The sequence below is a fragment of the Salarias fasciatus genome (assembly GCF_902148845.1).
Source record: "Salarias fasciatus chromosome 23 unlocalized genomic scaffold, fSalaFa1.1 super_scaffold_20, whole genome shotgun sequence".
Lineage (NCBI taxonomy): Eukaryota > Metazoa > Chordata > Actinopteri > Blenniiformes > Blenniidae > Salarias > Salarias fasciatus.
The window spans coordinates 15,710,269-15,721,940 of NW_021941230.1; the positions used below are offsets into that span (position 1 = coordinate 15,710,269).

At 48.1% G+C, this 11,672-nt stretch overlaps 1 protein-coding gene across 1 annotated transcript; it reads left to right on the forward strand.

The window, feature by feature from the left end:
* Nucleotides 1–4,957: 4,957 nt before the first annotated feature.
* On the forward strand, nucleotides 4,958–6,939 carry LOC115384023 (POU domain, class 3, transcription factor 3-B-like). Its single transcript, XM_030086280.1, has 2 exons — nucleotides 4,958–5,928; nucleotides 6,274–6,939. Exons 1-2 carry the CDS (start codon nucleotides 5,044–5,046, stop codon nucleotides 6,358–6,360), a joined length of 972 nt encoding a protein of 323 aa, XP_029942140.1. The 5' UTR covers nucleotides 4,958–5,043; the 3' UTR covers nucleotides 6,361–6,939.
* The last annotated feature ends 4,733 nt before the right edge of the window (nucleotides 6,940–11,672 follow it).

Genomic DNA, 11,672 nt, shown 5'->3' on the forward strand with positions numbered 1-11,672 from the left:
AGTCACATATTTGAAAAAAACACTCAGAGAAATTCCCAAAATTACAACTTCATTACAGTAATTTGAGTATTTATGATTAATTACTTCAAATCCTTTATGATTCTAAAAGCAGCAGAGTAGATGAAAATGTACTTAAGTACACCACACAAGAAAAGTAATCAATAAAAAGTACCTGATTGTATTCAAGTATGTGTGCAGTTTTACAGACTTAAGGGGAAAATAAGTACTCAGAACTACTGTTGAATCAAAGTAATGTGTAGAAGCTGTTACTTCCTCCTGATGTGATCAGACATTACATGGAGATTTTTTTCTGTTTGCTTGTGTGTAAATCTGTTCAAAGACGCACAAAACACCTCAAAGAACCACTTAATTGCAAAAAAGGTGTAATATTTGTGACTTGTTACTTCCTCCTCTTGTGATTTTAAAAGTATTACAGGCGGTGAATTCTACTTACGCACGAGTCATTTTCTACACTTGAGAAACGGGCTGATGGAATTATCCTAAAACAGCAGGATTGCTGAACCGCGTGTTTTAAAAACGTGGATTACTGCAGGTTTTACTTCGGTGATGCGCTGAAATGGCATCTTTCCACTCCTGCTCAGAAATGGTGTCTTTTATTGGGAAAAAAAAGTAAATAAACTGTAATTTATTCGGACCTGATGATTGGCAGGTGACACTTAGTGCGCATGCGCAGTGGAATCCCGTTTCAGTCCTGAAAATTTAACATTCAGTGTCAGAAAAAAAATAAGAGTTTCAAACTAAACAAAAAAAATCGAGCTCACGTGCACTTTTATTTTCCTTTTTTGCAGTGTACACCGAGTGCGCGCGACACCTGCTGGCGGTTATTATCTCCTCTTTCTTTTTTTAATCCGCGGTGACAGGAGCGCATGTCCACCGGAACGGAGCTGAAGGTGCTAACGACTCCATCCGCTTTCAGCGTCCCGGCACGCAGCGGTCGTTTACGAGCTGCTGTGGACATTTACGCGCAGAGGCGCGCCTTTCACCGCATATTATTGCGCGATTTTACGCATCCGGCAAACACCTCCCAGGCATGATTTGTGGCGCTCCTTCGCAGAAGGGACTCGTTGTCGTTACTGTAACGCGTTACTGGAGGCCACCGGGGCTCTTTTCATCTCGACTCCAGTGCACAAACATACAGCTTAATGCGACCAGTGTTTCCCTCTTTTATGGGGCTCACCATGGCTACCGAGTGCTGCGCTCAGCAATGCGCTCCGCATCAATGAGGGGAAAGAGGAGTTAACCCGTGAGGAGGAGGAGGAGGAGGAGGAGGAGGAAGAGACCAGACAGATTCTTCACTCTCGGCTCGGAAAGTTGTCCGAAACCTTGAGTTTTTACTTTGCTTATAATCTTCACAATAACACTCTTTTTAGTTTCAGCTTCCTTGACATTTCCGTCTTTGGATGAGTTCCAAACGCAGAGAGGAGGGGGGAAAAAAGGAAAAAAAGAATAAGAGGCAGAGGCAGAGCGGTGCGCATTCATTAAAATCCGAGCTGTTTGGACGTAATCAGCCGCTCTGCGAGGTTTGATGGGAAACTTTCAAGCAAGTTTGCAGCGAGAAGATCGATTTCTATTAAACGATTTCATATCGCTGTGCCTACGCACTGTCTCCGGAGGACCCAACCTCCTGAGAGAGGTCTCTCTCTCTCTGTCTCCCTCCCTCTTTCTCTGTCTCTCTCTCGCTCCCTCTTTCTCTCCTTCTCACGCTACTTAAAATGTGATTGATCGCACTTTTTCTCCGGTTGGACTTCCACAACAAAACAGCGCAGCTTGTCCGCGCTGATAAAAGACAGTTAAAAGCTCCACGAAAAGAAAAGATGCATCGATTTTTTACGCGCGCTCAGCCTCGGAAAAAAAGAAGAAGAGCGTAATAAAAAAGGACGTTGTATTTGTAAATTGAACGCAATGTGGAGGAGATAAATACGCATATGAAGGCGGAAATGTCACCAAAAACGGTGCACGGCGGAGCGGTGAAAACTCACATCCGCGCCAGCAGAAAAAGCCGCAAACATGAAAGCATGACTTACCTTCCGTGCGATGCGAAAAAAAAGCCCAAATAGCGCCACATATTTGGCGCGCTCAGCCCGTTAAATGCGTGTTTTTTTTCCGCGGCTCGGTGCCGGTGCGCCCGAAGAATTTCTGTCCTCGACTGAGCTGCAGCTCTGCGCGGCTCGCGCTATTATTTTCACCAAAATGTATGAAAATTTATGCAAATGAAAATCAGCACTAACTGTTCCTCTCTTGTTATACTTGGGGATGATTTTTTTTCCTCCTCTCCCCCCTTTCTTCCTTTCTTTTTTTTTCTTTTGCATACAAAATAAATGAACTCAGCCACCCTCCCCCCCTCCCCCCTCAGCAGCAGCGGGGAACTTAGGGACCTTTTATAACAAGCAAATAAATAATAAACACATCATATATCAGAGAGGCGGGTTTTTTTTTTCAGGAGCGCTTCTAAACTGCCTTTTCTCTCCTTCTATACCCCTCATATTTTCCTCTTTATTATTATTTATACGGCAGAAGGAGCCCTGTTCTGCGGCCGCAGTAATTTAGACAGAAATCCTCACTGTATATTAATGAATGGAGGGGCCCCACGGCTCTGGCCCCCAGCCTGGCCATTCAATGTAAACAAATCCACGAGGCTCGCTCGGTCTTGAGCCCGGTCCAAATGAAATCTACTGGGATGAGACGGAGGAGAGGGGGGGGGGGGGCATCGCTGCTGGCACGGAGCTTCGCCACTGCTCCACCGCAGAATATTTGCCCTTAAATCCCATTTTCAATAAAGTCCGCGCGTCATCTTTGATTTGAGGGGCTTATGAGGAGATGTCGGGTGTAAAGACGTGACATGCAGCTCTAACCTGCCTACAAGACGCGCTTAATCCGGAAAACACCTGACACGCGCTCCTTCGCGCCAGGTGGACCCCCTAAACTCAGCCATGGGGGGCAGCGGGGGCTGCGTACCCACTGATCACCACCCATGGGTGCGTGCTGGGGGAGGAGGAGGAGGAGGAGCAGGAGGAGCGGGGTTGGCACAGGCTGTCAAAAGGCCCCATTCATCTCTCGGGAATCGTGCGCGTTTTCTGAGGCTGCGTCTCTGCGTTTCTTTAGGGTAAACAGAAAAAAATACCCCCTCCTCGTGCCCCCTCTTCCTCTCCCATTTGCCCTTGTTTTGGTTCTCCTCTCACCGTGCTTCACTGAATTTGCAACCGTCTTTGATCCCGCAACCTTTTTTGTCTTTTTTTTTTTCTCGCGGTTCCACAAAAAGTGTCTTTAACTCGACTTTCTGGTGCCGGATGACGGTTTTCTCAAGCACTGAAAATAACAACCCTCGGATTTCTTGCAACTTTACTCACCACCTTTGGAGGAAGAACTGTTAATTTTACAGTTCCAGGTTCCGTTCCAGCAGTTTTGGACGTCCCGGAGGGAATTAAACGCACCACAGCCATCTCAGTCTACCGGATAATTATAATTGTTTCCAACAGATCTGAAGATGTCACGTGTTATGCGTGAAATAGCTAATAAAAAAAAACCTAGTTTTTTTTTTGTTTTATTGACTGGACAGTTTTTTCATTGTTGGAGGGGCCACGAGCGTGTTGTGTGCACAAACGTTTGCTTTTACGCACAGGTGTATTGTGGCGTGCGCACGTGGGAAAAGTTTCACCACTAACTCGAGGTCACAGTTGATGGTGCTCTGTGTGCACGCGTGTGTGTGTGTGCGTGTGTGTTTGTGCGTGCGTGTGTGCACTGTTTACTACCGAGTTGTGTCGCTCTCTCCGTTTTGTTTGGACTGCAATTAAAAATCAGCCAATCGGAACAGCCGGAAGGAGGGCTCGCGAGCCCCGGAGCGAGAGCTGGCGAGACCTGCCAATCAGCATCCGACGGCGGCCAATCAGCGCGCGCGCACGCGGTAAACACGGCGTCCTCTGGCTGGCGGAGGGGGGCGGGACTAAAGCGGCCCCGTCAAGGAGAGAGAGGAGAGAGAGAGAGAGGTGGAGAGAGAGAACAAGCGAATGGGAGAAGAGGCTCGCAGGCCTGCGCCGCGCGCCGTTATAGTGGATTGTACTTCAACGGGAGTTTGCGGTTTGGCAGGTTTATATACATCAAAACAGAACAAAGAGAGAGCCTCTACAGGGCTATAAAGGAAGGCAGAGAAAAGAATAAAGCGAGGAGAAATCTCGGCCGCCGAATTACAAAAGAAGCGAGGACACTCTGCTCATGTTTTTCTCCTCCAGAGCGGACATAAACTGGACTTTGTGGAGAATCTGTGAGCTTTTTTCTCCTTTCTGCGGACACCAAAAGTTTCTCCGGGACGCCGCTTTTTTTCCTCTCTCGATATTTGAATTTTTAATGCTGCTCCATCATCGCATCGAGGCGCAAAAGTTTTACGGACTGCACATGGTTTCAAAGGGCTTCTGAAAAGCTGGATGTTTTTATTTTTATTTTATTGTACTTTTTTTTTTTTTACTGGTCCATGTCCTCGCAGAAGTAGAATGTTGTAACTACGAGCGGATTTATTTCAGCTTCCTGACGCCCCTTTTTAACGCGCTTTTTCTGCGTTTTGACGCACGTCCATGGTCCAAAACAAACCGAGCCACACTTTGAAAGTTTGAATAATTCATGAGATACAATTTGCCTGCTCGAAAGAAGTGACTGTACAAAGGGAGGGGGGTTATCCACAAACACACTCATAAGGGTTGACGGAATGGCCACGCCGCTTCCAATCCTTATCTACCCAGCAATAGCATCCTGTCGTCCGGCTCCATCGTGCACTCTGACTCCGGGGGTGGCGGCATGCAGCCGGGCAGCGCTGCGGTTACCTCCGGGTCCGGGGGCTACAGGGGGGACCCCTCCGTCAAGATGGTACAGAGTGACTTTATGCAAGGCGCGATGGCAGCGAGCAACGGGGGGCACATGCTGAGCCACGCGCACCAGTGGGTGACGTCCCTCCCGCACGCCGCCGCGGCCGCAGCAGCAGCCGCGGTCGCCGCGGCCGAAGCCGGGTCGCCGTGGTCGTCGAGCCCCGTCGGGATGACGGGCAGCCCGCAGCAGCAGGACGTCAAGTCCTCCGGCAGAGACGATCTGCACACGGGCACCGCGCTGCACCACCGGCCGCCTCACTTAGCCCCCCACCAGACTCACGCCGGGGCGTGGGGCAGCACGACCGCGGCGCACATTAACTCCATTTCCGGGGGGCAGCAGCAGCAGCAGTCGCTCATCTACTCCCAGCCGGGGGGCTTCACTGTGAACGGGATGCTGAGTCCCGGCAGCCAGAGCCTGGTGCACCCGGGGCTGGTGAGGGGAGACACCCCGGACCTGGACCCACGGCAGCCACACCACCACCACCACCACCAGCACCCGCACCACCAGCACCACGGCAGCGTCAACAGCCACGACCCGCACTCGGACGACGACACGCCGACCTCGGACGACCTGGAGCAGTTCGCCAAGCAGTTCAAGCAGCGGCGGATCAAGCTGGGCTTCACGCAGGCGGACGTGGGCCTGGCCCTGGGCACCCTGTACGGGAACGTTTTCTCTCAGACCACCATCTGCAGGTTCGAGGCTCTGCAGCTCAGCTTCAAAAACATGTGCAAGCTCAAGCCTTTGTTGAACAAGTGGCTGGAGGAGGCCGACTCGTCCACCGGCAGCCCCACCAGCATCGACAAGATCGCGGCGCAGGGACGGAAGCGAAAGAAGCGCACGTCCATCGAGGTGAGCGTCAAGGGGGCTTTGGAGAGCCACTTCCTCAAATGCCCCAAGCCCTCCGCGCAGGAGATCAGCACGCTGGCGGACAACTTGCAGCTGGAGAAAGAGGTGGTTAGAGTGTGGTTTTGCAATAGGAGACAGAAGGAAAAACGGATGACGCCCCCAGGAGTGGCTCAGACGCCGGAGGATGTGTACTCTCAGGTCGGCAATGTGAGTGCAGAAACACCGCCCCCCTCCATGGACTGCAAACGAATGTTCAGTGAAACATAGAGTATTTTATATCCAATTAAACTGAGTAAGAAAAAGACACATTTTTTTGATACTGTGATTGTGAGGGAATATGAATGAGACTGCAAATGTGTTATCTATTTTTCACCCAGAGAGAGAGAAAAGCAAACAAAAACAGAAAAACAGCAACCTGTCCCCCTTTTTTCTTCCATCCCTTCACCTCAGAAACCCCAGAGAAACAAACACAGAACGCACGCACCGTTAAACCTGCTTCCAGGCCCCGAAATGTTTTAACCTAAAAGGTTCCCTTCTGCTTTTTTCTTTCAGGGGCATTTTTTAGTAGATTACTTAAAAGATGCAAGTGCAAGCGAGCGACCAGAGGGTGACAACCACAAGTTTCATTCACCAGGGTAATTTTTGGCGCATTGAGGAAGTGTTTGTTTTTATTCTTTTTTATCCATAACAGACCCCCTCCTCCTCCTCCTTCTCCTCCTTTTTTCTTCTTCTTCATTATCCTGTGTTTGATTGAGGAAACAAAGGAGCAGGCATTTTGTATATTAGAAATGGGACTCAAACGCCCTCGCCACCACCTCCACCCTCCACCCTCCTGCAACAATAACAGAAAGGGGGGAAAACTGCATCAAAATGAAGAAGAGTGACATCCACGACGCTTCCGTTTTTTTCTTTCACTGCCATTTTTTCCTCGTTTTTTTTTTTTCGAGTTGGACTGTACCTTTTCCGAGGATTAGGGATTTTTTTTCTTCCTCCTTCAGGCCCCTCACGAGAAAGAAAAGACACGAAGGAGCAGGACTGCCTGATCTCAAAGATCACCTCCTTTAATTCCCTCACTATTCTCCTCCACCTTTTTTATTATTATTATTCTAATTATTATTATTTAAAGGACTTTGACGCCGTGAGTGGATTTTCCCTTTATTTCCCCTCCTCTCCACGAGACATTTGAAAAGACTTGAGCTGCACTTATTTGAGAAAAAACCCTGAAAATCTGTTGCCAAGTGTGACTGGTTGGGTGCTGTGGATCTCCTCTAATGCTGCCCTTTGTAAGCAGTATTCTTTGGTAGGTTTTAATAAACGAAAACTCTGTAAAGCCGGCAATATAGATCACGAGATCAGATTCTGATCTGACTTATTTACGTTATATTTTTCATCCAAATGACTTGTTTTAATATTTTATTCGGAATACACATTAATTATTCCAAACGGTAATTTATTTTTTTTTTCCTCCACAAACTTTTTTGTGTACGATGTTTTCCCTCTTTTCTGCTTTGAAATTTTTTTTGTTCCTTTCGATATAAATATATTTTTTGTTTGGTTGTTGCCCTTATTTGTTTAATTTTGTATTTCTAAAAAGGAGCACAAATCACCACACGCTGACATTGACCGTTGTTAGGTAATAAGGGTATATTTTGATGTGATCATTTGATTGTAATTTAATTTCAGTAGTGGTTCCGTACGAGCTGATTGAGACACAATAAATTTGTTAGAATGAAATGCAAAAAGAAAATCTGGTGTTTTTCACATTTATGCTCACGTTTTATGCTTTTTAGAAAAAAATGTATTTCCTTCTGTGCGGTGATTTTTGAATAATCGTGCACGGTGCGAGTTCCGCGTGGTAATTTCAATAATAATGTGCAGAAAATGCTGAAAAGACGCTCCAGCAATTGTGCCAAAACAAGGAAAATACTCTGATGTTTTTCTTTTGAATCTGACGCATTTAAAGTGTGTTTTGGAGGAGTGTGTTGCGTCTTCTGGAGCCCAGCAGTGTGTATTAGCATGGAAATGAGGGCGCGCGGCCGGTCGCGCGCAGGGCCGCACCAAAGACGCGTCTGTTTGTTTACATCTGCTGCCTCTTCAGGCCCGGGGCAGAGAGAGCAGGGCGCGCCCCAGCGGCCCCGGGCCCGGGCCCCGGGCCCCCGGGCCCCCCGCCGCACCGGGAGCCCCAGCTGCATCAATCAGTCGGTGGGACCTCAGAGGTGGCTCCGAGTGTGGAGCCCGTGCACGTGGACGTCTCGGCCACTTGGTTATATCGATCGTGTCTGTCCTGAGTGGTGTGTGCCGCGTGCATGTGGGGCCCCGGGATTCCAAAAAAAAAAAAAAAAAAAAATCCTGTGAGTGTGTGTCGCCTTCTTTTTTAATTCTGAGGGCCACCTCACGCGCACCCGTGTCTCCTAAACTTTACTTCTGTGTCTGATGTCTTCCGGAGTTGCCTTCACGCACGCGTCCTGCAGGCTCGCGCTCTCGCGCTGCAGGATTTGAATTTCGCGGATGATTCCCGCATGGTGCTTAGCAACTGAATTGAATGATATAGAGAAGTGGGCATCATTTTTCTTTGTCTCCATTAGTGGAAGTGGCAGCAGAGAGGGGACGCGCTCCACGTGCACGGCGCAGCAAAACTTTACATTTACGCTCGTGGCGTCTCTGGCGCGCGTGCTCTTTTAAAATGTGAGGCTCGTCGACGTGAATTATCATTTTAATAAAGCCCCTTCGTCTGCGCGTGTTTGAATTAAAAGGGCGATTTGGCACACGCGCACGTCAAGGCTTTTCCAAGCGCTCTTTGTGCACGCGCTCCTCCATGAAATCCAACACAAAGTCACATTGGGGGTCAATGTGAACATCCAACACACGTGAGCCTCCTCCCGCTCCAAACACACCACAAACTGCGCATCTTATTCACGCAAAAAAAAAAAAAAAGACCCGTGCGTGGAGCCCAAATGCGCCAAAAACGCGTGGCTCGTGCAGGAGTCTCCCAATCTCCAGCGAGATTTCACCAAAGGCACAAAAAGAGTTTCAAATCTCATAATGGGTTTTGATCCGCCTATTCTCCTGCAGCTTTGCCTTTTTCATGGCTCTTCAAAACCATGTTGGCAGCGGCGGCGGCGGCCGTGCGTGTACGTGCGTGCACGCGCGCGCCTCTGCGTTCAGGCCCTGGGATCGCGCGTCGCCGCGTCCTGCTGTTGATCCAGGACTGAGGCTTCCCGAAATAACTCCCAGTTCACAGTCCGGAGAGAGACGGGATGAAAAGGGACAAAACATCTGCGGCTGCACGGATCCGCTCTCACAGCTCTAATGGTTACAACTGGGAAAAAATATATAGAAGTTTGCGCAACTTTAGTGCGCTTTTTAATTTTATTCACCAGCGTTACTTTTTACAGTCAGCGGCCGCGCACGTGCACAGGCTCAGGAATTGGATTTTCTACGAGTTGCAGAAGTTTCATGTCTTGTAATATTTACAGTTTTCGTCAAGTGGACAGACTGCTCAGAAAACCACAGTGTTGACACAGAACTTTCTCTCTTACACACACACACACACACACACACACACACACACACCACACAACACAACACACACACACCACACACACACGTCTTCCCTTGTTTTGTTTAGCGTTTTACATCATTTCTCGGTTTTTCTTAATGCGCAGCTTTGTAAACCGGGGCGGACAGGACACGCAGGCGCACGTACGCGCGCGCAGCTGACACGGATCGTCGTCATTTTTCACTAATTCTCGGATGTTCACACTCCTACCGCCACACTGAGGAACCTAACACACGCTTGGAGCTGACATTTCCAGTGCGCGCAGACTTTTCGCTCCTGCTTTGGATCATATTCTTTCGCAACTTCACAAACTCTGAGTGTGGCAGGCCCGCTGACCTGCTCCAGCATTACACACACACACACACACACACACACACACACACACACACACACACACACACACACACACGCACGCACACACAAGCTGAGGATTAGTGTGTACCAAGAGGCCACGTCCAGCTCGATCCGGCTGAGTAAAATGTGAACTTTAACCTTTATAGAAGTTTTCTTAATGTTTCACTTTGTTTCAGCGCAATGAAAAAGGTTCACACTTGTCTCCAAGCAAAACGTGAACAAGCTCGGCATTTTGAAGAGAGACGATAGCGATGTCAGTTAAATGACATTTAAATAAAGTTAAGAAAAATAGTCTTTCTCGATTTGCATCATTTAGCAGGCTTCAGCACGCGCGTGTCTGCAGATCCCCCTCACCGCGAGGCTTTGATGCCTCCCTGTCAGAAGCTCAGGTCTGCTGTTTGTTCCGGATCATCAGTAAATAAACAAGAGGAGATAAAATCCACTCACTGATTTGTTTGATATTTCTACACTTTGTAATCTGCTCCCTCGCGCCGGATTGGCCGCTCCAGCAGGCCGGTTTTGGCTCCCGTGCCGCATGTTTGGCACTCCTGCTTTACGCGCATTTTTTTTTTTTTTTTTGGTGGTTATGGTTCAATTTTTCACGTGCACAACTTGATGAAGTCTCGGTGAATGCGCACAGCGGGGTCGGTGTCGGGCCTCGTGCTGACCCGGGCGAAACGCGCACGGTGCGGTGTGTGAATATGGATGAGCGCGCGCTGCTCTCCGCGGGGAGTCTTCCTCCGGAGCGGCCGCTCTCCTCCTCCGGCCTGTCGCTCCAGACGCGCCCGGAACACTTTTCCTCTTTCTGAAATTCAACTCAGACTCATTTTATTGTGGGGATTTTAAAATCGAGTGAATTATAATGTAGAATTTTTATTTATTTGCGAAATTTTGAATTTATTACAAAGTGATAAAATAATAATATTAATAATTATTGTTGTCGCTGCTGCGCTGTCGGGCCTGTGTGTGAACACCGGGAAAGAAGTTGAGGAAGATGAAGATGAAGGTTTGAAGCAGTGACGCGACTCTCGGGGTTTCCTCTGTAAATCGTGAAGGTCATGGTTTAGCGAGGCGGAGGAGGAGGAGGAGGATGAAGACGGGGCTTCCTCTCCCTCCTGCAGCGGCTTTAATTCAGTTTCTCTCGCTTCTCATGAACAATTCAGACGGACTGAGTCTCCTGGACACATTATTCAGGATTATGTGCTGAAAAAAAAAATCACACGAGAGGAGAATAAATTTGCAGAATATTTTTTTCTTACCTCACTGAAAATATAACTATTATTTCCTTCTCTTTTAATTATTGATTGATTGTGTTGCTTTCTTCCCGCAGCAGTCAGTCTTTTCTTTAGGCGCGCGTGCGTTCTGCTTGTGCACACTTCCAGTAAATAACAGCGGGTTTGTTCCTTCAAAACTTGTTGGAAACTCGTGGACAAAAGTTGCGCAGATTCTCTGTTTTTGGGCCTCCTGTCGCAGTTTTATCCGCAGCTCTGTTTCCCGACTGCAGTTTAATTTTTTTCCAGAGGAAATATCTGTGCGCACGAGCGGCCTGCACGCATTAAACAACAACAGAACACAGAGAGAGAGTGTGTGTGAGAGTGTGTCTCCTGTGTGTCGATGTTTGATTATTTTCTGCTTCTTCTTAAATGAGAAACACCAGCAGTGTGTCGTGTGTTTCTGTTTTATTCCTGAGAAGAAAACGCAGTTTTCGATCATATGAAACTTTCCTCCTCACATTTATCTTCCTCTAAATTATATATTTTCCAATTAAACAGTGGATATTGAGGGAAATCGCTGGTGGAGGAAAGTGAAACACTTTCTTTTCCCTGATATGATCTGGCCGTGCGTCCTCCTGTCTGGCCGAACAGCGCCACCCTGTGGCCGAGTCAGCGGCCTGTTCATGCACGATCAACCCACAGCCGGAGTCAAACAAGCAACACTCAACAAAACGCAGTTTGACATATATTTGAGACTTTTTGTCATTCTTGTTGTATTTACAGAAACATCTGTGTTCATGATGTTGGTTTCTGCAAATTAAAAC